The sequence below is a fragment of the Elephantulus edwardii genome, unplaced genomic scaffold (genome assembly GCF_000299155.1).
Source record: "Elephantulus edwardii isolate Elephantulus edwardi_28Jun2011 unplaced genomic scaffold, EleEdw1.0 scaffold00033, whole genome shotgun sequence".
NCBI lineage: Eukaryota > Metazoa > Chordata > Mammalia > Macroscelidea > Macroscelididae > Elephantulus > Elephantulus edwardii.
The window spans coordinates 12,190,909-12,218,661 of record NW_006399783.1 but is presented as its reverse complement, the minus strand read 5'-3'; the positions used below and the strand labels follow the sequence as shown (position 1 = coordinate 12,218,661).

Sequence of the window (27,753 nt, the reverse complement as noted above, 5' to 3'; positions counted from 1 at the left end):
GATGTCAGCCTCATTCTACAACAGTGGCACCATATAGTATTTGTCCTTTTGTGACTGAGAGAGAGGGATGCTATTCTAAGGCAAGGCAGAGGAACTCTTGTTCAGCAAATATTTAAGGATATTCTCTTGTTCCTGACCCTGAGACTGGGAGAATAAGCCAGGTGCTGCTCTCCAGGCAGCCACATCAGTGGATAGGTCAATCCCTCCCTTCCTCCAGTCATGTGAGAGGGGGTATGCTTGCTGGAGGCACCAGGGACTCTGACAAGGACCCCAAGGCTCTTCAGGCCTCCTCATACCAGTGACTTCTGAGCCGTGTTGTACTAGTTTCCTGAACTAGTTGCCATTTCTAATTAATTGTGACTGCCTATGTGTCAGAGTAGGACTGATGTATAGGGTTTTCTCTTTTTTTTAATTTACAAAACCCTTTTCTGTGAACACAGGTGTATAGAAGTAAATCAAATCCATATTTTATTATTATTTACTGTTGTTGTTCTGTGCAATTGAGTCACTTGCAACTCATAATGACCTTATGCACAATAGCTCTGAAACTTGCCCTGTTCTTAACCAGTTTCACAGTCTCCAACTTACATACCCTCGTTACCCCCATTACTGTATCAGTCCATCTCATCCAGGGTCTTCCTCTCTTGTGCTGACTCTCCATCCTTCCAAGCATGACCCCCTTCTCCAAGGACTGGTCCCTCCTGGCAACATTCCCAATGTGAGATGGAGCTTCAAAATCCTTGCCTCAAAGAAACAATTTGGTTTCACCCTTTCCAGGACAAACTTGTTTGTTCTTTTAGCAGTCCATGGTATGTTCAACGCTCTTCTCCAGCACTACAACTCAAAGGCATTGATCATTCTTCTATCATCCTTAGTCATTGTCCAGCTCTCTGATGCATAGCCTGGATCAGGCACGCCTTGGTCTCTAGACTGACATTGTTGTTTCTTAGCACTCTAGTAAGGTCCCTGATAGCAGATTTTCCCAATGCAATTCATCTTTTGATTTCCTGACTGCTGATATACCAAGAGTGTTGATTGTGGAGCACAAGCTGAAATTGTTAACAATCTCAGTCTCTTTTCCATCTATCATGATGCTGCCAGTTGGCCCAGTGGTGAGCCTTTGTTGAGCCTCAACCCATATTGAAGGCTGTAGTCCTTGACCACCTGCAGCAAACACATCATGTCCTCCTCAGTTTCAGCAAGCAGGATTGTGTCATCTGCATAACACAGGTTGTTGATGAGTCTTCCTCCAATCCTGATGCCACATTCCTCCTTTTAGAGCCCAGCCTTCCAAATGATCTGTTCCCCATATAGATTAAAAAGATTTGGAGATGGGACACATCCCTGACACACTCCTTTCCTAATTTTGATCCATGTAATGTTTTCTTGCTTTATTCTGACAACTGCTTCATGATCCAGGTATAAGATGTGCATGAACACAATCAGGTGTTCTGGAATTCCCATTCTTCTCAAGGTTAGCCACGATTTGCTGTGGTCCACCCAGTCAAATGCCTTTGCATAGACATTGAAACACTGATAGATATTTCTCTGGTGCTCTCTGCTTTCAGCCAAGATTATATTAAATTTACTTTTTATTTCCATGAAGGTTTTGGTGGCTGAGTTTTCAGAAATAGACTGTCCAGCCTTTTCCTACAAGTGGACCCAAAACTTCACCTTCTCAGTTGCCAGTCTGCTGCTGCGTTAACCCCTTGTACCATCCAGAGACTCTCTAGGTTTCCTAGGGCAGCCACATAACAAAGTGCCTCTGTTACGGGAGCTTAAGTCGCAGGAATGGATTGCCTGCCGGTTCTAGAGGCTCTGAGTCATCAGGACCATGTTCTCACTGTACACTTGGCACTCTTTTTTTTTTTTTAGCAGAAATTTATAGACCATCACAGTAAAGTGAATATGAATTTTTTTTCGTATTGCGATGGGAAAGTCTGCAGTTAGGGACCTCTCTAAAGTACTCAAGAGCAACAGTGTCTCTCTGGAGACTAAGGTGCGCCTGATACAGGCCATGGTTTTTGCAATCACTTGTGCATCAGAGAGTTGGACAATGACTAGGGAGGATAGAAGGAGAATTGATGCCTTTGAGCTGTGGTGCTGGAGAAGAGTATTGAATGTTCCATGGTCTGCCAAGAAACCAACAGATCCATCCTAGAGAGGGTTAAACCAGGCTACTCCTTGGAGGCAAGGATTCTGGGGCTTCGTCTGACATACTTTGGACATGTTGTACGGAGAGACAGGTCCTTGGAGAGGGACATCATGCTTGGTAGGGTAGAGGGACAGCGCAGGAGGGGAAGACCCTCTATGAGGTGGATTGATTCAGTGACTGGGGTAATTGGGATGGGTGTGTCAGAGGCCATGCAATTGGCACAGGATAGAGCAGGGTTTAGGGCTGTTGTACATAGGGTCGCTATGAGTTGCAAGCGACTCGACGGCACATAACAACAACAACATATAAAAGTTATGTTTACATCAAACTGTGATCTACTAAGTGTGTCAAAGCATTATGAAAACGTTTGAAATACTCTGAGAATTGGAAAGAGAATGGGCACAAAGTGAGCACATGCTGTTGGGAAAATGGCACTACTAGGTTTCCTCAATGCAGACTTGTCAGAAACTTTCAATTGTGGAAAATGCCATAACTGCAAAGCACAGTGAAATGAGGTCTGCTTGTATAACAGGCCCGGGCTACCAATCTGGACTCTTAATGCCAACATCTGGATGTGCACCATAGTGATGAATAAGGTGGTTGTGGCTCCAAAGTCCTTAGTTAAATCCTAGCTCTACCACTTGCAGGCTGCAAGGCCTTGGACAAAAGATTTTGCCTCTCTCTATCTCAGTTTTCTCATTTCTGTAGTGGACATAATAATGGCAAACCCTCAACATAGCATTAAGAAAAGGAAAACCTGCTCACACATGTTTATTGCAGCTTTGTTCACAATAGCAAAGAGTTGGAAACAACCCAAGTTCCCACCAACAAATGAATGGATAGAGAAGCTGTGGTATAGTCACACAATAGGAATACTACACTGCATTGAAAAATGAGGAACTCATGAAATATTATGCAAAATGGATGACGCTGGAGGACATTATGCTGATTGAAATATCTCATTCACAAAAGGACAAATACTGCATAGTACCACTGTTGTAAAACAGGACTGACATCAGGGTTGAGGGAAACCTAAGAAAAGAGGGGATAAATAATGTTTACTGCATTGAAACAGATGAGGGAGAGAACTGTTTAAAAGGAATATATGATTAGGTGTTATTTTCATGACAAGATTCCAGAAAAAGAAATGCATAGTAAAGTGGACTGTGGACTTGGGAAGGGGGGGCTGTATAACAATAAAATATTTTTCTTTTCAAAGAGAAAAGAGATCTGGGGGGAGGCATGGACAGGGAGGAAAATATGCAACAATGAATGAATGGGGGGAAATTAAATAGGAAGAATATGCTGTAAAAAAATGTTGCATTAAAAAAAAAAAAAAAGAAAAGCAAAACCAATTGCCATCAAGTTGACTCTAACTCTTGACAATGCCAGGTGTGTAGAGCACGACTGTGCTCAATAGGATTTTCATGACCCTTTTGGAGGTAGATCGCCCTTCTTCCACTTAACCATCACCGCAGAGGAACTCTGTCTTGGAATGCTGAGTGGAGCATTATGACATGATACTGTGAAGCATGGCATTGAATGAGTGTTTGATGTATTGAATTGAAACATTCAAGACTTAAATGGAACCAGGAAACAAATGGAGTCTGTTTGCTACGAAGTCGTGATTGTTCCTTTAAAATTTCTGCAGAGAATTTAAAAGCTAAGATCTGGAATGCCAGGAAGCTTCATTTTCTGGGTATTGTGGGGTTACAGCATGAGGGAGGGAGTGGGCTGGGCCAGATGGCAAGGAGGGGTCCCATCCCTCCTCCCTTTTCCCCCCAGAGTGCTGTCAACTGTCAGATGCAAGATCTCCCAAGTCGCCTACGGCCCAGTGTTTCCTGTTCTCAGGCACCTCCTGCTCTGACACATCTGGCCGCCAGGATGTTCCACCAGGGAAGGGACCAGCTGCCCTATTTCCCCACTTAGTAGCCCTGGAGCCTGAGCCTGAGTGAGGAATTTCTGTTACATAGTTGGGAAAACCAACCAGCCCAGAGCACCTTAGAGCATAGCAGAAGGATTGCAAGGAGGGATCACTCACGATACTTAAAGCAGCTCACAGAGGGTGTACTGCTTGTGTATTCTTGTGTCTGTTGTTGATAGCAGCTTTTGGGCAGACCTCCCAACACTGCATGACCCCAGGTACAGTGTAAAGAGCCACTGCCTGGTCCTGCATCCACCGTGTGGTCAGTGGTGCATCAGGCCGCTGTGACCGCTAGATTTTTCTTTGACTGAGTTTTAGGAGTAGATCACCAGGCCTTTCTTCCTAGTTCATTTAAATCCGGAAGCTCTGCTGAGACCCACTGTGCACCATAACAATATGCAAGCCCCAGTGACAGACAGATTTGAGTATGAAGTATGAAATGCATTGCATCAGCTGAGAATCAAACCTGGGTCTCCCCCTTGGAAGGCAAGAATTCCATCGCTGAATCACCAGTGCTGCCAAGATGAGGACAAGAGGAATCTTGCTTAGTTTGCCTTATGTCACTTGGCTTTGATTGACAGAGGCTGGCTCAGACCTGGACGTCCAAGCCCTCCCCTCCAGGGCTGTCTGTGCCCCTCACCTTGGGGCTTCTTGTCTGCCTGTTTCCCAGCGGTACCTCCTCACCTTTAAAACCTCTGCAGTGAATTTAGAAGCAAAGTGCCTGTTGTCCTCTGGCCCTCGTGCCCACAATAGTTTATTGTGCTGCATAGCCATTCTTGGGGTAGCATCATGCTTAATAACCACTGCCACCCTCCTGTATTGAGTCTCTTTCAACTCATGGCATCCCTGCAGGGGTTCTGAGGCTGTGAGGGGCACACTGCCTCATCTTTTTCCCCCAGAGCTACTGTTGGGGTTGACATCCCTGAACTTCAGATTAGATAAATGCTTTTCCCACTACACCACCAAGGCTCTTGCAGTTAAGCCCCAAACTCACTGCTGTCAAGACCATTTGGACTCAGCACCCTTCTCTCGAGTTTCTGAGGCTGTAAATCTTTGCAGGAGAAAACTCTCTCCCCACGGACCCACTTGTGGATTTGAACCTCTGCCCATCAGTCAGCTGCATAAGCTGTAACACACCAAACCATCTGTGCAACTCAGTTTTCCCACTTGTGAAATGTGGACTATAACTCATATAGCATGGAGCCCTGGTGGCTCAGGAGTTAAGCACTCAGCTTAACCGAAAGGTGAATGGGTGGAACCCATATGACAGGCTGCTTTCATCAAGATTTACAGCCTGTAAATCCTATAGGGTAGTTCTGTTATGCAGGGACTCTGTGCAAAGTCAAAGTCATTGCCACTGAGCTGCAACTGACTAATCATTGAGCCTCAAGCAGGTTTTCAGAGACTGTAAATCATCCCAGAGGAGTTTGTCCATCTCTCTCCCAAGGAACAGCTGGTGGATTTGAACCACCAACCTTTGGATTAGTGGTACAATTCCCCACTCATTAAGCCTTCGAGTTCCCTGTGAGTTGGCATCAACTCAAAGGCAACAGGTTTGGGTTTTCACTCTCTTCACAGACTGATGGGAATGAATGAAATTCTGAATGCCACTTTTTTTCTGTTTACTTTTTTAATCGTAGTAAAATAGATATAACATTACTTTGCCATTTTAACCATTTTTAATTCTGTTGTGGTAATTATAGTCACAATGTTGTGAAACCATCACCCCTAGCAACTCCCTACTTCACATGCTTAGCAGGGCAGCTGTCACACGTTCCGTGCAGCATAAATCTCTGTCATCTGTATCTATATCTATACTCATTGGTATTCCTGCATGGTGTCAGCTGTTAGCGCACTTGGCTGCTAACTGCAGGATTCATGGTTTGAATCCACCCAGCAGTGCCTTGGGAGAAAGAACAGGCAGTCTACATCCCAAAACTCAGCCATTGTAAACCCCGAGTCTACTCTGACACACGTAGATCGCTTTGAGTCAGAATCAGCTCATCAGAATGGTTACTGATTTGAATATATATATATGTTGAGATATGTTTATGTTGGATTTGCTCCCAAGCCCAGCCCACAGCATCACAACTGTTGTTGTCTTCAGTGGACTCCGTGATGTTGAATGTGGCAGCCAGACCTCAGTGCTTCTGTTACTGGGCCAGCAGCACCCACAGCTCATCACTCCCCTTTCTCACCATCACGTCTGACTTCCAGGTCTCCACCTAGATTCACCTTCCCTCTCCCTGTTTGCTTCTCTCTCCAGCTTGGTAATACAGTGGTCCACCTCGCCTTCTCTTCCTGTCCTGACCTCGATGATCTCATCCACTTCATGGCACCTCCCAAATCTGTACTCCACCCCAGACTGCTCTCTCCGCACCCGCCTTCTGTGTCCAGCCGTTGACTTTCCATCTCCACTTTGACATCTCAAACCTAACACAACCCCACCTGAACATCCTGATCTCCCCCTCCGCCCCCGTGTACTTCATTGCTCCCTGATGCCAGCACCCTTGCAGTGACTCGGGCTCCCAAATTTACAAGCATCTTTGACTCCTCTCCAATCTGTGTGCAACCTCCCTATCTGCCTTCTTGTCCACAATCGGCCACTTCTGGACTTCATTGCAACTACCTTGCTGAGCCACTGTCCTCTCTTTCTTACTTAGATTATTGCTTCCTCACTGTTTGCCTGACCTGCCAGTCTCTTCTCAATACAACAGCCAGAAGGACCCTTTTAAAAATATAAATCAGCTCGTGTCCTCTTAGGTTCAAAAAAACTGGCACAGAGAGGTTAAACAGCCCAGAACATCACACAGCTAATAAGTAACAGCTAAGACTTTTGTCCTGATTACCTGGTTCATACTCCCTTGATCAATTTGGTAAACTCAAATGAATAAACAAAGAGAAGGGAAAAAAGGAGGAGTGAAACCTGGAAGAGCGGGAGAGAGGGCTGAAGGATGCTGACACGTGGAAGCTTTTTCTAAAGACAGTGTCTGAGTATAAAGGCCCGAAGGTTTCCAAGTGTTCAGAGGTTAGCTTAGGGGGAAACCAGCTGACGTTCTTGGAAAGGATGTCTGTTTGGAATGCAGGAGTGGCCCAGGCCAGCAGGGCAGGTGCCAGCTGGCGAGCTGTGTGACTTGCCTGTCTTGGCATCTGAGGGCTGCCAGCAGAGATGCCCCATAGAGCATCTTCTCTTCCTGAAGGAGCAGGCAGCTGATCCCCTGTGGTGTAGACCTTCCACTGGGGTGTACAAGCACCTTTCCAGGGACCATGCAGGCACACAGCCTTTCCTGTACCAGCTCAGGGCCCATTTGGCTGCCCTGGGGAGGTTCTGGACTCTTCCTTGCAACATAGCTGGGACTTTGTCTCACTAATGGAACTTGGCAGTTTAAGGGCTGAAGGAAAAGCTTTTTCTAAACACATCCCTGAAGGCAGTGGAGCTGATGAAGTTGGAGAGACAGCCTGGGTTTTGTGTCTCAAGACAGTTTGCAAAACAGTGTTCTGGGTCTGAACCTTCCAGGGGGACTGCCCCGTCTGCCAGGGATCCAGGGAGCTTGGTCTTTGGGCCAGTGCTCTGCCCACCTGCCCTGGAAAGCTTTCTTAGGACTCCTGGCTTCCCGTCTACCCCTGGGTGCTCAAGAGAGGCAACCAGACAGATGATTCTGCCTCACAAAAGAGGAGCCATGCTGAAAAGCTACTAATTTGATCAATGTGTGATGTGCCTTGATGAAAACCTGGTATTTCCAGAAGCCTGTGCCTGCATTATTTATTTCTGCCCCATCTGCTGCAGCCACTGTGGTGAGGCCTCTCTTGGCTTCCTGCTCAAGTTCACATGTGTGAGATTGTGCAATATGAAGTTCCCTCTGTTCCAAAAATCTGTGCTCAGTAGGGATGTAGGAGGGAGCAGGGATGGCTCGAAGCTTGTGATTGAAGGATGTCTGTGGTTAGTACTGCTGGTGGATGATGGTGATACTGTGTGTTGTGGTGATGACAGTGGTGCCATGATGGTAACATAGGTGGTATGGTGATGTGTTGATGGTAGAGGTGATCACTATGATGACAATGGCGGTGGTATAACTTACAGTGGTGGTGATGGTGAGGCGGATGGCAGTAGTGATGGTGGAAATGGTGGTGGTGGTGATACAGTGATAGTGTTGATTATGGTGGTGGTGGTGATCATATGATGAAGTTGGTGATGGCACTTACTATAATGCTTGGTACAACTGATGCTAGGGAGCTCTGGTGGCCTAGTGCTAAGAAGATGCACTGCAGTCCCAAAAGCATGTGGTTCAAATCCCCTAACTGCCCTGTGTGAGAAAGATGGACAACCTCCAACTCTAATGCTAAGTACAGACATACACATAGTACAGTTAAGCCAGCAGCTCAGATATACTAAGTAGTTAATGTTAGTAACATGTTAGTTAATATATTAATATATTATATAGTTATTATATATTATATAGTTATTATATAGTTAATATATTAAGCTCAAGGTGCTGGTGGAATCTGGGATTTATCCAAGCCACCTGGATCTACAATGCAGCCTCAGCACTCTTACTTCCTAGGCTCCCACTGTTGTTGTTATGTACCATGGAGATGAGTACAACCCATCGCAGTCCTGTGAACAGATCTGAACCCCATCCTACCCTGCGCCATCCTCCCACTTCCTGGCACATTAAAGACCATTGCGGCAGTCACTGTGTCAGTTCACCTGGTCAACGGTCTTCCTCTCCTTCACCGACCCTCCGCCTTTGTGAGCATCGTGTCTTTCTCCAAGAAATAGCCCCGTCTAGTTACATGCCCAAAGTGTGTGCCTCATCATCCTTGCCTCCAAAGCGCGCTCTGACTGCACCCTCTCTGAGCCATAGGCTCCCACTAATGGACCCTTATTAAGATCTTACTCAAGAGCCAGCACAGCACCAGTCACATTTTTGAAGGGCACTGTTAGTGTCTCTCTTCTACTGCAGCCCTCCAGTGACCTTCGACCATCCTGAGAATTAAATCTCAGCTTCTCACTAAGGCCTGCAGGGTCCTGCGGGCACCCCTGCTCCATCCTGTCCTCTCCACTCACAGCTTTTCAACTCTTCCTTAAATTCAGGGAGCTCTGGTGGTCTAGTCAGTAGGGAATTGTGTTGCCAACCCAAAGACCAGAGATTTGAATCCACCAGTGCTTCCTGGAAGAAAGAGGTAATCTTTTTTTCCCCCTGTGATTTACACCCCCTGAAAACTAGCTGTAGGGTTCGCTGTGAGTCAGCGATTTGCTTGATTTTTTTTTTTCTTTTCTCCCTTCCTTATATTGTTTGCTTCAACACCCAGGGCCTCTGGCCATTCCTCTAATATAGGAAGCTCAGTACCCCCTCAGGCCTTTGAATCTGTTGCTCCTTCCACTTGGATTCTTCTGTGCTCACCTCTTTTCCTGACTGGCCCCTTCACATCCTTCAGGTCCTTGCTAAGATGCTACCTCCTCAGAATGGCCTCTGAAACCTCGCACCTGAGTTGCTGACACCTATACAGACTCTTGTTTTTTGGTCTCTCTCCGGTTGACAGAATCTGCAGTCATCTTTGTTAATCATTAGTTACTTGCTGCAGCACGGTCTCTGCCACTCCGTTGGAAGCCCCCCGAGAGCTGGAACTCTGCCTCATTGCTCAGCCTTCTTTCAGCCCTGGCCCGTTGCTGGCCTCCATATGTGCCTGAGGAGGGAATTGCTTAAATTTTGTAAAATCTTTGCTAGTTTGTACTAACTAAAGAAAGTCAAATTAGCTGGGAAAATCTTAATGGTCAGACTCTCAGAAGTGAAGCTTTTGCTTGAACGAGTGAAGTGGTGTGTAGCCTGGTACCCTTCCCTAATCAAGCTGTTTCAAATGAACAAATATAAGAATGATTGGTGGTGAGCGAATCAGTTGTAAATGGGTCTTCAAGGTGCTAGAAAAATATTTTCTTTTTAGTAGCTTAAATACTTTCCCAGAAATCCCCGAAACAGTAGACACTATTCCTCTGCTGATAAGTTTTCTGATAGCAAAACTGGTGTGAATGTCATCAGTCTTCCTGTAAATTTTCCAGTGAACAAATTCCAGCTGAGTGACATCTGTCCCACCCACAATATTCCTTCCAGAGAACTCTGAGTAAGTGGTGAATTGAAGAATCCCAGACCCTGTCCACACCTTGGTGCTTAGGATAAGTTGCTTCCCCACAGGATCTCATTGTTTAACATCTGCTGAGGGAGTCCTGGGGCTGCAGTCTGTAGGAAGTTGCTCCAATGACCCAAAGGCACCACCTCACTGGCAGTTCAAATCCATTAGCTGCTCCATGGGAGAAAGACAGGCAGTCTCTTTCCATGCAGTTTACAGCCTCTAAAAAGCAGCTGGAGGATCCGCTAGGAATTGATTCTGACTTGACACCAGTGAGCTGAGTGGAGTTTGCAGAGGCCTCAGAAAAGAAGTATCGGGCTGCTACCTGAAAGGTGGCGTTTCTGATTCACCTCTCCACGGGAGAAAGACAGCAGGCTCCCGGGAAGCTGGTCAGCTCCACATCCCGATGGCAGGCTGCTATGAGTTGGAACCAATGCAGTGGTAGCGGGCAGCGAGTTTGGGTTTTGACTTTGGTTTTGAATTTTTGGGGGAGGCTTTAGGAAGGAGTTCCTCGGTGGTGTAGAAAATTAAGACTTCTACTGACCAAAAGGCTGGCAGTTCAGGTCTGCCCACAGAGGCCTCACAAGGAAGTCCTGACAGTCCACTTCTCGTGAATCAGCTATTGCAAAGCCTGGGGAGCACAGTTCCCCTGTGGAGCACAGTTCCCCTCTGACACACACCGGCCTGCCGTGAGCGGGAGCTCACTCAGCAGCGACTCGTGCTGCGAGGCCTTAAGAGGCTTGGTTGGCACTTTGTAAAATGTCTAAAAGCATGTTCACTTCTAAGTGAATTAAATGTGATACTATGGAGTAAAGAGGAGCAGAGCATTCAGTATTCTGTCTCCAGGGATTTTGTGTGTGTGTGTGTGTGTGTGTGTGTGTGTGTGTGTGTGTCTTAAAATTAAATCCCTAAGTTCACCAAGAGACATAATACAAGAATGTTTATAACCTCTTTATTTAAAGTTGCCAAAAGTCAGGACTAAGACAGATACCCAGCAACAGGAGAATGGGTAGATTAAGTGTGCCGCATCATGCCGCGGGGTACGCACCGGAGTGAAAAAAAGAACAAATTACCAGTGTACCCAGCAACACAGGTGACTCTGGCAGTCTTTATGTGGAGTAAAGGATGCCAAGGAGTCCCTGAGTGGCTTAAACTGTTAAACACTCCACTATTAGCCAAAATGTTGGCAGTTCAAACCCACCCCGAGGGGCTTTGGAAGGCAGGCCTGGTGATCTGCTTCTGGAAGGTGACAGCCTCTCAAGCAGTTCTGCTCTACACATATGGACTCAGCTTGATGGCATTTAGCAACAGAATGTACCAAAAACTGCATGCTGTATAGTTCTGCTTAGATGCAGTAAGCAGAGCAGAACCAGGTTTTGGGGAGACAGGAGGCTGTAGGGAGAGAAGATTGACTTCAAGGCAATCAGTAACAGGTAGTGCTTGGGAAATGAACATCCAATTTACAGATAAGCTGCAGTTAGGGACCAGCCTTGTATATTAAAAAAAATTGAGATGTATACAATGATTCATAACAACAAATGGGTACTATTTTGCAGTGGTATGGAAATGTTAGTATTGGTACTGTATTTTTATGTTAAAGATGTCTTTGCACATCTGGAAACTTTTTTTTTTTTTTTTTACATCTGGAAACTTTTACTTGATGGGTATTTTTATGCATAGAAAAGGTACACTATGTACTATATTTGTTTTTACGTGCATTGAGTCGGAACTGCCTCATAGCTGACCCTACAACACGTTTTCAAAGGTGGTAAATCGAGAGGAGACTGTTCATCTTTCTCCCTCAGAGCACCTGGTAGATTTGAACTGTGTATCTTTGGGTTGGCAGCACAGCTCCTTACCACTAGGCCAACAGAGCTCCTAATAGTCTATCTCCTGAGACAAATATTTGACAGACTAGTACTTATTATGACAGGTTTGGAAGCAGGAGTTGCATCCACTTCCTAAACAAAATGCCTCTGGAAACTCTATGAACTTGGATAAATGTTGATAGTTGTAGAGGGGCTTCAGGCCTTTTGTTCATTGGGTCTCTATGTATTGTGCTCGACTTGAAGGTAATCAACAACAGTATCTATCAGATTCAACTTAACATACAGATTTAGCTTCGTGACAGATTTAGAGATGGAACTGTGTCTGCATCCAGAGGTGTGTGTGTGTGAGTGTGTGTGTGTGTGTGTGTGTGTGTGTGTGTGTGCAAGGTCATCAAAACAAGTGTGTAAGGTTATCAAAACAAATGTACTGGCAAATGCAAAGAATTAGCAGACAAACATTGAACAGTGAGGAGGAGAACGATGTGGGCACACAGAAGGCTGTACTTTTTGATCAGTTTTTTCTTTAAATCTTCATCTGCTCTAAAAAGTAAAACATATTTTTTAAAAATGAAAAAGAAAATAACATCATTTGTTCTATGCCTACTGCATAATCCTTTAATTGAAAGTTTGTGTTTGTTTATTTTCATTTTTACTATTTTTTGTGTGTGTGTACCATCAAAACAGATCTGACTGGTACAGGAGAAAATTGCCCCCCACCCCTTCTTCAGCAGGGCATCTGCTGGATTTGAACTGCGTACCTCTGGGATTGCAGTGCAGATTCTTGCCACTAGGCCACCAGAGCTCCCTAATAATTGAAAGGGTTTGGTTTTTTTTTTTTTAAAAAAAAAAAAAGAATGATAGAAAAATATTGATTTCCTCTTAATTTGTCTTTTATTAATACTTTTAGAAGTCATTTAGCTATGTTTAAGATTTATGAACTTTATATATGTATGTAATTCTTCATTGAAATGCAGAATACACTGTAACCATTTTTTTAAGATGAATGCACTTTATTTTATCTTTTTTTGAGATTTTTTAAAATTTTCTACTAGTTTATTTACAAAATTCGAATACAAATCTGAACAAATTCTTTCAATTTCCCTTACCCGCCCACCCATCAAATTGTACAACCTGATGATTAATCTCCTTACCTCCTGCACATCCTCATCCCTCTGCTTCCAGCCTCTCCCAGCCCTCTTGGATTCTTAGAGTCATTCTACAATGATGATTTTATACAATATTTATCTTTGTAGGACTGATTTAATTCACTCAGCATTATGCTCTCCAGTCCCTCCCAAGTTAGGTAATAATTTACAAAATCATTGCTCTTGGATGTTGCATAGATTTCCATTGTGTGAATGTACCATAATTTCTCAGTCCATTTGTTTGTGGTTGTACATTTGGGCTATTATTGTGTTCTTGCGATGGTGAATAATGCTGTTATGAACATTGGTGTGCAAATCTCAGTTTGTGCCTCAGTTCACATATTCTCAGGGTATATTCCAAGTAGTGCAATAGCTGGGTCATACGGCACACTGTGACCATTTGCTGTGAACTCAGTTCTGGCTTATGACAGCTTTGTGTGTGTCCAAGTATAACGGTGCTCTGGTGCTCCATAGGGTTTCCAGTAGCCTGTTTATCAAAAGTAGATCTCAACGTATTTCTTCTGAGGTATCTCAGGGTAGATTCAAGCCACCAAACTTTTTTTTTTAATTATTTTCTGTGTGTGTACCATCAAATCAGATCTGACTGGAACAGGAGGAATTTGTCCCTTCTTCTCCAGCACCTCTGGGATTGCAGTGCAGCTTCTTGCTACTAGGCCACCAAAGCTCACCGTCACCAAACTTTTTGTTAGTAACTGAACTATCTGTAAAATGTAAAAATAGTGTGTTTTAAGAACCATTCATTAAAGCCTTTAAAAAAACCAAAAATAAACAAAGACACAAATGTTGCTTGAGCCTTTGCTTTGAACTAAGCACTTCCCTCTTCATTATTTAATTGTCATGTCCTCCTCCTAGATCTGTATGATTATCTCCACTCCAGACAGCTCAGAGAGGTTAAATAACCTGCTCAGTGTCACACAGCCCATAAAGTGACAGAGCCAGGATTCACACTGCACCATACACAAGATTTTCAAAACTGCCTTTGAGTTTCTCTTACAAAGGCTATGTTCACATTCCCCTGGGAGCTGGCTGGCCTCAGCCCAGCGGATCAACTGCAGGTTTTGACTCCACACCCCACCCCAAAGCGGTTCTGACCCAGTGTGCCTTGCCCCCTCAGCACCCCTTCGTGAGAAGCATCAACAGTAACAAGGCTCTCCGGGAACTGGTGGCAGAAGCCAAGGCCGAAGTGATGGAGGAGATTGAGGACGGCCGTGATGAGGGGGAGGAAGAAGACTCCGTGGATACCACCTCTGTAAGACCAAGAGAAACGGGGGCTGGTAGGGAGGGGTACAATCTGGGGAAGCTCAGGATTCTAGACGCTGAGACATGTGTTATGGTTCAGGACACAGGAAGGGAATGTTGATCAGAAGTTTCCAGGAAGTTTTTAAAGAGCTGACAGGTAATACAGGGCTCCCCAAGCATTTTTCACGTTGAACCACAAAGTGAGACTGTTTTGACCACACTTTGGGACAGGTGAGGGAGCCCGCACAGAATTAAGCATGCAGGCCAAGGGGCATAGCCACCCCAGCCAGGCTCCATCTGGCAGCCCTAAGGACTGGGGGATCCAGTCTTGGCATATTTGTAACCCATTTGCAGATTGAATCCAGCCCCCAAATAGGTTTTGTTTGGCCCCTTATAAAACTGTTAAGATTTTGGATTTAGTTACCATCTAAATATCTTGAGATGTCAGTAAAAACAAAAATAAAACCAAAACCCCAGATTTTTAGCTTCTCTTAAGAATTGGAAGACCTGACCACAGTGGACCCCAGTCTCCCTCATTGTCACATTGGGCTGCGGCCTAGATGAGGCCTGAGCTATCCTGCTGACCGCAGTGACATCTACTCCTAGAAGGAACATAGCCAGCCAGTTGACAGTCATGCAGTCAGCTCTGGCTGCCCTGTATGTGTCAGAGAAGCTGTGCCCTACAGGGTTTTCATCTCTGAGTGGATTTCAACCTCCAGCCTTTCTGTTAGCCACTGAACACTAACCATTTGTGATACGCACGTACTCTTCCTAGGATAAATTTTGGTATGTGCTATTGAATTAGAAAAAACCCATAGATGACCCTCCAGTAGGTTTTCAGAGGCAGTGAATCAAACGAGGAGATGGCCCATCTTTCTCCTGCCTTTGGGTTGGCAGCACAAATTCTTGCTCAGCAGACCACCTACTATAAATGTTGTTGTGTACCATTGAGAGCACCCTGTTGTTATTGTTTACTGTTGATTCAGAACCAACCAGTAGTTGACCCTCCAGTGAGTTTTCAGAAGCAGAGGAGGGAGAACTGATGAAGTCAAACCACATGCCTTTGGATATACAGCTTTACCATTAGGCCCCCAGAGCTCTCACTATAAATAATAGCTATTAAATGAAGCTGAGATTAGAGACAAACAGATTACTATTCCTTTAAACAAGTAGTCATTTCCTTGTTGGGTAGGCAATAGGGAATGGTGGGGACTGTGGTTTATTGGAGACTGCCACCTTTGTTACTCCCCTGGCACTAACCCACATCTTCTTGGTGGTGTCTAACTTTCCAACTTTGCTGTATCTCTTACGGTCACTATGAATGTGGAGCAACATGGCTTTAAATGGCTTTTTTTTTAATTCTTCTAGCCTCTGGGGAACCACACTCAGGACTATTCTGAGGTAAATCAGCTCGATGCTGACAAGCCTCTCAAGGAATCACCTACTTCGCCAACCCCCAGCCAGCCTCAGGACCATGTGAATGGGCCCTGCAACCAGCCCACTGGAAACAAATCCCTCCAAACCAACAGCCCCCCAGAAGTAGCTCCTGGAAATGACAGTGGCCTAACTGTGCCAGCACCCATCCGGAAGTCCCGGCCGGTGTCGATGGATGCCAGGATTCAGCTATCCAAGGAGAAGCAAGTCACTGACTGGGAGGACCTCAGTGCATCAGCCAGTAATTCCCAAAAGACAAGCCAGAGCCGGCCCAACAGCAGCGCCCTGGAGACCTTGGGTGGGGAGAAGTTGGCCAATGGCAACCTGGAGCCCCCCACTCAAGTGGCTCCAGACCTGTCCAAGAGGAACTCAGACTGTGGCAGCCTCTCCACCTCCGAGAGCATGGACTACAGCACCTCTCTCTCCGCTGACCTGTCCCTCAATAGAGAGACCGGCTCTCTGTCCATTAAGGTAATTCCACCCCTTTCACCGGAAACATGGAACTGCCTTGTAAGAGGTTCTATTGCCCAGGTTGCCAAGCATTTTACATCTTCCTCCCATTTTAGGTGGTTTATGAGGATTACTTTTTCTTTAAGGAATTTAAACTTAAACTTACACTGGGGACTGTGATAGTTCCATAATAGAGTTCTCAATCTTTTACATATGATACCTGGATTTGATTTCCAGCCATTATTCCTCATACGCAGCCACCTACTGTCTGAGAGTGGAGAGTGCATATCTCTGTGATGCTGAGTAAGGTTCAGTGGCTCTTCTAGACTAAGATGGACCAGGAGGAAAGGCCTGGCAATCTGCTTCTGAAAACCCTTTGGGTTCTAACAGTCTGATCTCATTACGCACAACATTGCCATAAATTAGGGAACATCCTGATGGCAGCTCATAGCAATAATTTGATTCATAGCTTACTCTCCATATTGTGTTCAGTATAAGACTTGGTAATATAAGGAGTTGTTATGGGTTTACATTTTAGAGTTTAATTGAACACCTTGGCAAAATTTAGGAGAGAGAATTTTAAACGTAGAAGCCTTTCTCCTTGGACCTTTCAGTGGTCAGACTGTAGGAACACTTGATGGCCAATAAACTCAATCATAGGAAAAGGCTCATCCTTTCTGCTGGGCCTAGTGGCCTTTCTGGAGTGTGAGTAGCAACGTCGACAACAACAGCCGTTGTGACTGCGACAAGTCCTGTTAGGCATTTCATCTTCCAGTGTACAGGTGAGGGCGACAGAGGCTTCAGAGTGAAGCCGGGATCTGGCCCATGAAGAAGCTGGGCAGACTAACTCCATGTTATTTACTCCACATGCCTTCCCAGCAAAAGCTGCAGCCCTCTGCCACACTCCTACACCCTCCCATTGGCTATGGGGTTGCCTCCTTTTCCCATACACTTCAACAGATTCTAGAATGTCCCTCATTCCATCATTGGCCTTTTGACTGTGGCCAGACCAGGCTTCGTTCTCCAGCTGGGGCTGACTTTTAGAGAAAGTGCTGTGACTTGGTTTTTTTTTTTCTCCTTTCATCATCTTATCAATTAAAACCACACAGTAAATACTGGAGGAGGGGGGAAAATACCTGCTAGTTGAAAGGAGAGAAAGAAGGAGAAGCAGTCAGCTAACCCACCAATGAGTTTTGAAAACACAGAATTCCGCAGGTCACCCAAATCAGAGTTCTGAAGGGTGCCTTAGATTGTGTCAGCGCTCCAGGAGTCCAGAGACCGTTTGTAAACAGCACGTGGGAAATGCACAGCTGCTCCCTGTCAAAGCTAAACGTTGTGAGTGATGTTGTAGCAAGTCCAGGAAGGAGTTCAGGTCAGGCCAGGCTTTCTGCCACATCAGTTGCAAAATGATTTTCCACTTTGGATCTTGGCACTGCTGTCAGGAGGTTCTGGTTCTGGAATGATAACCATCAGGTAACACTTGCCACAAGCAGGTGCTGCACCATGTGACCCCCATGTGTCATCCCAGTGTCTTCTCGTAACCACCTGGTGGGGCAAGAGCTGTTATTAGTCTCTTTTGACTGATGAGGCAACCGAGACTCAGGCCCAACAAGGGACTTGCCTAGGTCACAGGAGATGTAAGTGGTGAGTCAGCTCTTTCTGCTGCCCCAGCCTGGGGTGAGGGGGGCCAGCAGCAAGTGGGGAGGCACTAGGGCAGCATTCAAAGTCCAACAGAGAGAGGAAAGGGGGTACACTTGAGATTCCACATTGAGAAGCAAGAGGGGGCCGATGGACCACCACATCCTCCCTGGACTGGGCTGAGTCTCAGAGGTGGACAGGAAGGCTGTGGGACTCTCCCTGGATCCACTGTGGATTCTCAGCTAAACTGTTGGGCTTTGCCTAATGATTTTACCCCGCCAGGATTCCAGGCTACACAAGAAGACCCTCAAGCGGACACGCAAGTTTGTGGTGGACGGCGTGGAGGTGAGCATCACCACCTCCAAGATCATCAGTGAAGATGAGAAGAAGGATGAGGAGATGCGATTTCTCAGGTGAGTCCAGGAAGGGTCACTAGTGGTGGTAATGGGTGGAGGTGTAGTTTGTAGGGTGGGCGTAAGGGTCATCTATGTGCAGTATAAAGTGAGAGACAAACAGATTAAAGGAAATGAGTGTTAATTGAGATCCTGCTTGTTTCCAGCCAGCCCTTCTTTTATCCATCTGTCCCTTCATCCACTTACTCATCCATCTCCTCACCAGACCATATGTCTGTTCATCTCTCCATGCATCTACCCATCTATCTACCGATTTATCCACTCACCTATATATATATAACCAACTATCCAAGTGCATGTGCTTATCCATTCACCTACCCTCCAGCGATTCTCCCATCTGTCCATGCATCTGTGTGCCCATCTGTTCATCCTGTAGTAGCATAGACATCATGCTAGGGTTGAGGGCAATAATCAGATAAAGCCACCACCCTTGAAGAATGTGTACCCATTGGGCCAGTGCAAGTGCACAAGGTAATTTCCAATCATGGCACGTCCAGTGAGGGTCAGGAATGGGTCATAAGCATAGGAAGCCTTTGCACTGGGAGCAGGGCAATGCTGCTCTGAGGAAACCCTCTGCGTTGAACCTGTGGCATGAGACAGTGGTTCTGCACACACACAGTTGGGGAACACAGAGGGGACTGCAGTCACTCAGGCCTGATTAGTGACCCTTCGCTTGTGTAAGGGACTGAAAGGACAGGGCTGGCGTGTGAGGATCAGAGGTAGAGGGTAGGGGACTTCTTTAGGTATACACTAACTTGCCTCTTTAAGGAAAATACCATTTACACAATTGTGTAAATGAGGAGACCGTTTCTGAACCGGGAACGCTGTTAGCCTAGTAGGGTGGGTGGAAGCTGTGTTTTGCGTAGTGGTAAGAAGCTGTACTGCAGTCCCAAAGGCACATGGTTCAAATCCACCAGCTGCTCCATGGGAGAATATAGGCAGCCTCCTCTCATGTGTTTTGCTGCCTCTGAAAACTCGCTGGAGGGTTAGCAATTGGTCAGTTCCGACTCACTGGCACACAACCACAAGGAGGTGGGGAGTTGTGCTGCTAACCCAACGGTGGTAACATAACACTCTGGCAATTCAAATCCGCTCGTGGCTCCTCAGGAGAAAGCTGGACAGTCACCTCTGAAAACCCACTGGAGGGCCAACTGTGAGTTGGTCAGGCTCAATGGTAATGAGAGAGAGTGTTCAGATTTCTTGGCAGTTAAGATACTTGCTCAGGTCACCCATTTGGAAGGGGTAGAGACTATAATTGAGTGTATTAGTTTTCTGGGGCTGCTGTGACAAGTTACTACAAAGTTGGTGGCTTAGAATGACAGAAATCTAGCTTCTCATAGATCTGGAGGCCAGATGTCTAAAATCAAGGTGCAAGTAGGGCTGCACTCATTCCTCCTAGAGTCTCTCGGAGACTTATCTTTCCTTACCTCTTCCAACTCCTAGTGGCTACTGGCATTTCTTGTTTTGTGAACACTTTAGTCTCATATGACCTTCTCTGTTTTCTCCTGTGTGTGGCTCTTTACAAGGACACTAGCGGCTTAGGGCATCTGGACAATCCAGGATGTTTTCATCTCAAAATCCTTAACCATACGTGAAAGTGAGTTCCCATTTTCAGGTTCTGAGACTTAAGAAGTAAGACATATCCTTGGGGCACCACCATTCACCAGACCTGTCTGTAGGAGAATTTCTACTTAACCAAGTGATTCCTGGGGATGGCAAAGGAGAACATACAGGCCTATTTTGTTTTATTTCACTTTGCTTAATTTTACTTAAAAGAGACTGTGTTTTTCACAAACTGAAGGTTTGTGGCAACCCCGTGTGGAACAAGTGTGTAGCTACCGTTTTTCCAACAACAGTGTGCTCACTTCTTGTCTCTCTGTCACATTTTGGTAATTCTCACAATCCTTCCAACTTTTTCATTGTGCTATTACAAGCAATAGACTACAGTGTAAGGGGAACATAACTTTATATGTGCTTTTAATCCAGAGAATTCAGGAAATTCATGTGACTCACTTTATTGTGGTCATCTGGAATGAAACTCAAGTATCTCTAAGGAATCCTCATACCAGTTAGGAAGACCAGGGAGCCACCCAGCTCAACTTGGGCCAGGCCTTTGCAGGGTAAATTAGTTTGGAACAAATTTCTAGAATATGAAATACATTTACTCCCCCCCCCGCAAAAAAAAAAAGTATTTCTGGTAATTCTCATAAAAACAGTAGTTCTAATAACATTCATACCAGGATGGTAATAACTTCTCAAACCTTGTTCTTGTTGTTGTTGTTTGGTGCCGTCGAGTCGTAGACGACTCATAGCGACCCTATGAACGAACAGCCTGAGCACTGTTCATACTTAGAGTTTCTGGAGGCAAGCCATTTTGGAAGTGGATGCCGCTCCTGCTTCCAGACTTGATTTAATCGGGAAGCTCCAGCCAGCACTGTCCACCATGGGTGCCCATTACCACGATTGGCACATCACTGTCACAGTGTTCAGCATCTCACACCTTACAATTATGTAATAACAATGAGTTGGCTGATGTGAGAAAAAGCTGTATGTAAAGTCCAAGGATTTCATCTCTACATATGTAATCTTATGGAGCTCTGGTGGTATATTTTATTGGGGAGCTGTGCTGCTAATCCAGAGGCTGCACCCCTCCAGCAGTACTGTCCACCAGTGGCCCTGTGGGAGAAAGCCAGGCAATCTCATCCCATGCAGCTTCCATCCTCCCAGACACCCATCGGAGGGGCTGATAGGATTCAGTTCCAACTCAGCTGCAATGAATTTGAGTTTGATTTTTCTGGGTTTAATGTGATTCTGTTCTGTGATCTTGGGGAAGGATGTCTGCTTCTTATACAGTTATCTGTCTATGACAGGTGGGCCAGCAAAACTTGACTTTGAACTTGTCAGTGAGCTGGAGAGTCCCCTCAGGACCTACAGCCGTGAACTGGGAAGAGCGATTCCAAGTCTTAACTCTTCAGTTAGCCACACACAAGTTTGAAATCTTTTACCTGGTATCGTTTCTTGTTAATGCACATGGTCCCTTAGAACAATATCAAGCTGGTTTTGGAGTTTTGGTTTTCAGTCCTTAAACACATTCTTATTATTAAAAAGCACAAACTCAGAAAGTGAAAATGAGAAAACTGGAATATGAATGAGAGACTCAGGGGAGAAGCAGGAAGAGGGCTGTTACACTAAGAGGCTTGCAGTTAACATTATAAAGCAAAATGTGTATAGAATATTGAATGGGAAACGAATGTACTGTGTAAACATTAGCCCAAACTGCAATAAAACCTAAAACAAAATAAAAAGCAGAAACATTCTAACATCAGGTAGGAGCAGTTTCTGATTCCATGGAACACTTCTTCCACCAGGAGTGGGGGAGTGAGAGCAGACTTTATGATGGTTGGTGTAACGAAAGCTTAAACTCTCAGACGTTTCAAAGGCACCAGCTACTCCAAGGCAGAAAGATGGGCAGTCTCTTCCCACGCTGTTTACATCTTCCGAAACCCAACAGAGAGTCAAGTGTGAGTCAATTCTGACACAGGGACAATGAATTTGACTTATTTTTCTACTGGTCTTTCAAGGACACCTGGTAGTGTAGAAGATGACACGGCAGGCTAGGAACTGAAAGGCCATCAGATTCACCCTCCTTATATAAGAGGGTGATCAAACGTTGCAATTAGTTAATTACATTAATCAGTTGTAATGAATGTTGTAAAACGAAATGTGTATGTATGAATGATTAAACAAAACCTCATGTAAACTCAAAGAAAATGAAAACAAATCCACCACCCTTTCCACAAGAGAAACATGCGCAGTCTCCTCACATACAGATTTACAGCCTTGGAGACCTGACGAGGGGCACCGTAGGTCTGAATTGAGTGGATAGCAGTGGCTGTGCCATGGGCGCATGCGCACATACACCCACACACATGCACACATCCTCACCTCTAGGGGCTGGGGAAGCCTGGGAAAGCCAGAAGGGATTGTTCTTGCCCACGGGCACCACCTTGTGGACTAACAATCACCTGGGAGGTGCCTTGGACCTCAGCTGCTGAGTTCCTATCATCTCCCCTCAGGCAGGTCAGGTTCCGGGGTTGAAATTCCAGATTCCCCACACTCCACCTAGAAAGAAAAGGCCTGTGGCTGACACTGGACCCCTCCCTAGGAGCTGTGTGCTGCTGGGCTTGGAAAGGTCAGCCCAGCCCAGGCGGAGGAGAGGTGCTCCGGAACAATAAGCCTTTGCTTATTTGTACGTGTGGCCTGGCGGTCACAGAGTCCTCCATGCTGGCGCCAGGCTGCCGGAGCTTGGAGGTGCAGATCATTCCTCCTTGCCTACGCTCCTGTGATGCCTGGATCCTGGCTCTTCAAAAGCATTGGCTCACATGCCAGAGGCACTTCAGAAGAAAGGCTTGGGAATATTTTCCTAAAACTTTTATCTATTGACATTCCTGTGGAGCACAGTTTTTTGACACACATGCATTCGCTGTGAATTGGGTTCAACTTGAAGTAAGCTGTGCTGGTTGTGTTCTTGTTTTTGGCTGGGGAGGTCACAGGTGGGCTTTTAAACCATGTTACAGCGTGATTATCTCTGCCCCACACTCAAGAATTTTCTGGGTCAGAGTGCCCCCTCTACTTCCCTGGAACTGCTTGTCCTAATTCTTTCTCAAAGAATTAGCCTGCCTCCCTGCCCCTTGTGAAGTAGATAATGTTAGAACCTGGCTGTCAGCCTTCTCATCTCTGTAGCACTTGATTTGCTTGTTTATTTGTCAGTTGTTCTCTAAACCTCAGTTTCTGTTGAGCTAGAATTTCTGTGTCTTTGTTACCACTTGAATAAATCACCACTACTTTCTCACTTCCCAGAAAAGCTGAGGCTCTGATAGAAGCTTCTTTATGTTGTGTGGAAAGTGCTCTTCCAAAGACCAGGGAGTTTTGACCATTGGGTACCTTCTCATCTTCATTGTCCTCTGAGTTGTACATGCATCACCTCATTGAGAGACTACATCATTTTCTTCATTTTGTAGCAGAGGCCCAGAGTTGACAGAGGGAAAGTCAACAGAGATAACTTCAAACAGTGTTGCCCTCGAACACCAGAGAGTACGCCTGGCCTTTCCTTGTATGGGGAGTTCCATGAAAAGGCCTGCTGGGTGGGAGTGAACGCCGCATAGTGCAGACTGTGAATGCTGGACGAGGACCTAGGCCTTGTCAACCAGTCTTAAGAGACTTTCAGAAAGCCTCTGGCATATAATCAGAAGGCCTAAATTTGTTCTTCAGGATATCAGTGTTTCCTTTCTGATTATATATTGTTTTGAGGTGAGGTCAAGCCCATTCTGACCCACAACGACTCTGTGTACAACAGAACAAAGCATTGCCTCATCCGGAGCCAGCCCCACAATCGTTTGGCTCATCACTGTAACCATTGTCTCAGTCTAGCTCATTGAGACTCTTCTCTTTCACTGACCCTCTGTTTACCAGAGCAGCTGTGGTAGCATAATTCACAGCATGCTCATGTTGCCCTACTCACCCAAAGACTGTGTTTTGCCTGTGGTTCACATTCAGCAGCAGCAGCTTGTTGGAAGGAGGGTGGGCTGTCTCCTCCCGTTAAGATTTACAGCCTTGAAAATCCTGTGGAGGGTCACTGTGAGTCTCAGTTTGACTGGCAGTGAGTTTGAGTTTCTGTCTTTCTCCAGAAACTAGCCTCTCCTGATAAACTGGCCCTTTATGTCTAAAATCTAATGAATTTTGTGATATTTGTTTCAAAGGCACTTTCAGACTGTATTTCTTTCCCTAACAGATGTTTGTTATTCTAGTAATCCACGGTATATTCAATATTCTTCACCATCACCATAGTTCAAAGATCTCAATTCTTCTTTGATCTTCCATACTCATTGATTCATTGTCCAGGGTCCACATGTATGTGTGGCAATTAAAATACTTTATGTGAATCAGGGACATGGTAGTCTTTAAAGTGATAATTTTGTTTTTTTACCACTTTAAGGGGACCTTTACTGACCCTTGACAACTTTACAATTCTTCTTCACTTTTTAGGTTGCTTATTGGTCCAGTACAGGCCATGGTCTTTGCAATCACTTGTTATGCATCAGAGAGTTGGACAATGACTAGGGAGGATAGAAGGAGAATTGATGCTTTTGAGCTTTGGTGTTGAAGAAGAGTATTGAGGGTACCATGGACTGCTAAGAAAACAGACAGATTCATCCTGAAAGGGTTAAACCGGGCTGCTCCTTGGAGGCAAGGATTCTGAGGCTCCGTCTAACATACTTTGGACATGTTGTAAGGAGGGACCGGTCCTTGGAGAGGGACATCATGCTTGGTAGGGTGGAGGGACAGCGCAGGAGAGGAAGGCCCTCTATGAAGTGGATTGATTCAGTGACTGGGGTAATTGGGATGGGAGTGTCAGAGACAGTGCGATTAGCACAGGACAGAGCGGAGTTTAGGGCTGTTGTACATAGGGTCGCTATGAGTCGCAAGCTACTCGATGGCACATAACAACAACAATGGGTCCTGTTATGCTCAGTTTTGTTTTCTTATTGTTGAGTTTTAATCCATACTGAAATCAGTAATCTTTGATCTTCACTAATCAGTGTTTCAAGTCCTGTATTTTCAGTAAACAAGATTGTGCCATCTGCTTTTCACAATTTGTTCATGAGTCTTCCTTCAATTCTGATGATACATTCTTCCTCACAAAAGGAAGAACCCCACTTTTTGGATTATTTGTTCTGCATACTCTATCTCCTATCTGCCGTTGAGTCAGAACTGACTGACTTTTCATAGCTGACTTTTCAGTGGGTTTTCAGAGGCTGTAAACCGCATGGTAGGAGATTGCCCATCTTCTAAGGAGCTGCTGGTGCAGTCAAACTGCCAGAGAGACTCAGCCTTTGGCTTAGCACTGCAACTCCCTGTAACCTATGCCTGCTTTGGGATTTATTCTGCCGGTATTTTTCTGTGAGTACAAGGTTAATTTTATAAAATTATTATGTGCTGTAGGATTTATTGTGGAGCTCTGGTGGCCTAGTGTTAAGAAGCTGCACTATAATCTCAAAGGCACATTGTTCAAGGTCACCGGTTGCTTCACATGAGGAGGATGGGTAATCTCTTCCAGTGCAATTAACTGCCTCTGAAAACCCGCTGGACGGTCAGCTATGGGTCTGTTCTGACACTACAGTATACAACACACACATAACAGGATTTATTGTTTGAAAAGTAATAATCTCACTGTTCAAAATTCCAAAACTAGAAGAAGATAAAACTGTAAAAACTATCATTGCATCATATTCCTGCCAACCCTGTGGTTCCATGCTCATGGTGCACACACGCTGACACATTTTATGTTTTACACAGGTGGTAGAGGAGACATTTAGGTCCAGTTTGGCATCTTGTTTTTTACTTAGAGATCATTCCATATTGTTCATAAAGAGTTATTATTTTTCCAGTATAATTCTTTTCCAAAGACTGAGGTTTTTTTAAAATAACCTATTTTACTTATTTTTTTTTTTGGTTGAAAATGAATACAAGAAATACACCAATTCTGTAAAACCTGCAGGTGAACAATTCTGTGATATTAATGTCATTCTTTGAGTTAGGTGACCCTTCTCACTCTCTTTTTCTGAGTCCTTCCCACTAATATTAACTCACTGCTTCTTAAGTTTCCTGTCTAAAATTTAAGTTGCTGCTGCCAGTTTGATCCCATATTGATAATTTAAGACTTGAATTTTTTTTCTCTGTTTCTTTTTTAAATTGGGATTTTAATGGAAGTTTACAGAAAGGACGGGTATCCATCAACAAAGGAATGGATAGAAAAGCTATGGTGCATCCACATGCTAGAATATTATACAGCACTAAAAACAATGAACCTATAAAACATTACACAACATGGATGAGTCTGGGAAACATTACACTGAATTTATCAGTTACAAAAGGACAAATTCTGTATAGGACCATTGTTATAAAAATAGGATGGACTTGGCAGGAGTGAGGAGACAACAGACAAAGTGAATAGTTAATAAACATTACACTCGAATTGGAAAAGGGAAGAACTTGCTGAAAGGAATGAATGATTAAATACTATGCGCATGACGATTAGCAATCTGTAACAAGACATCATTACAACGTTAATTTGGGAGAGAGTAGAAAAAATGTATCAATAATTGAAAAATTTGACTCTTAATGGTTGTGTAGAATTCAACACTCTTGGCACCAGCAGCCAGGAAATTAAAAGACTTATTGCCATGGGAAAGTCTGCTGTTAGTGACCTCTCTAAAGTACTGAAGAGCAACGGTGTCTATCTGGAGACTGAAGTGCATCTGATACAGGCCATGGTCTTTGCAATCACATGTTATGCGTCAGAGAGTTGGACAGTGACTAGGGAGGACAGAAGGAGAATTGATGCCTTTGAGCTTTGGTGTTGGAGAAGAGTATTGAGGGTACCATGGACTGCTAGGAAAATAAACAGATTCATCTTGGAGAGGGTTAAACTGGGTGGCTCTTTGGAGGCAAGGCATCTGAGGCTTCGTCTGACATACTTTGGTCATGTTGTAAGGAGAGACCGGTCCTTGGAGAAAGACATCATGCTTGGGAGGGTGCTGTACAGGCGCAGAAGGGGAAGGCCCTCTATGAGGTGGATTGATTCAGTGACTGGGGTAATCAGGATGAGAGTGTCAGAGACAGTGCGATTGGCACAGGACAGAGCAGAGTTTAGAGCTGTTGTACATAGGGTCGCTATGAGTCACAAGCGACTCGACGGCACATAACATCAACATAGAATTATATGGATATTTTAAAATTTCTTTAATTAGACCTATGTTGGTAGACATAGAAATTATTTCCAGTTTTTATAAGTAATGCTATTATAAACATCCTTATTTGTTTGTTCTGTATCAATAAGCTTTTCTTGAGATTCTTTGTCCAGAAATGGACTAATATGTCAAAAGGTATGAGCATATTGCTAAAATGTTCTTCAGAGATGATGTACCAATTTATACCCATCAGAAGTATGTGAAACTATCAGTTTCCACTATAATCTTGCTAGTTTAAAGAAATGTTCTTTTAAATTTTACATTTCATAGCTTTTAGGTTTTTTTTTTTTAGCGTCTGTTTTGTTTATTAAGGTCCAAATACACAAAGTTCTTGTGGAATAAAATCATATGGTACAGATAAAGGCAAGCGAGGGCAGCCCAGCAAGAGTTGTTTTAGGGCCAAATTACAGACCACCCAACAGTTCACATCTTAGGAATTGGAAATGTCTAAAATTAGATAAGGTGGTTTCACAAAAAAAAAAAATAAGGAAAAGGAGGGGGAAAGGGTCTTATCAACACCTTATGAAAGGTTAGCTAAGAAGAATACCTTACTTAGAAGGGATAAATGC

At 44.7% G+C, this 27,753-nt stretch overlaps 1 protein-coding gene across 1 annotated transcript in view; it reads left to right on the top strand.

Moving 5' to 3' along the window:
* STK10 (serine/threonine kinase 10) overlaps positions 1-27,753 on the top strand; it is a 173,091-nt gene that overhangs the window by 115,572 nt on the left and 29,766 nt on the right. The window contains exons 8-10 of the mRNA XM_006884349.1: positions 14,315-14,449; positions 15,808-16,344; positions 18,244-18,374. Coding sequence (XP_006884411.1) covers positions 14,315-14,449; positions 15,808-16,344; positions 18,244-18,374 — 803 coding nt within the window. The remainder of the gene's footprint in view (positions 1-14,314; positions 14,450-15,807; positions 16,345-18,243; positions 18,375-27,753) is intronic.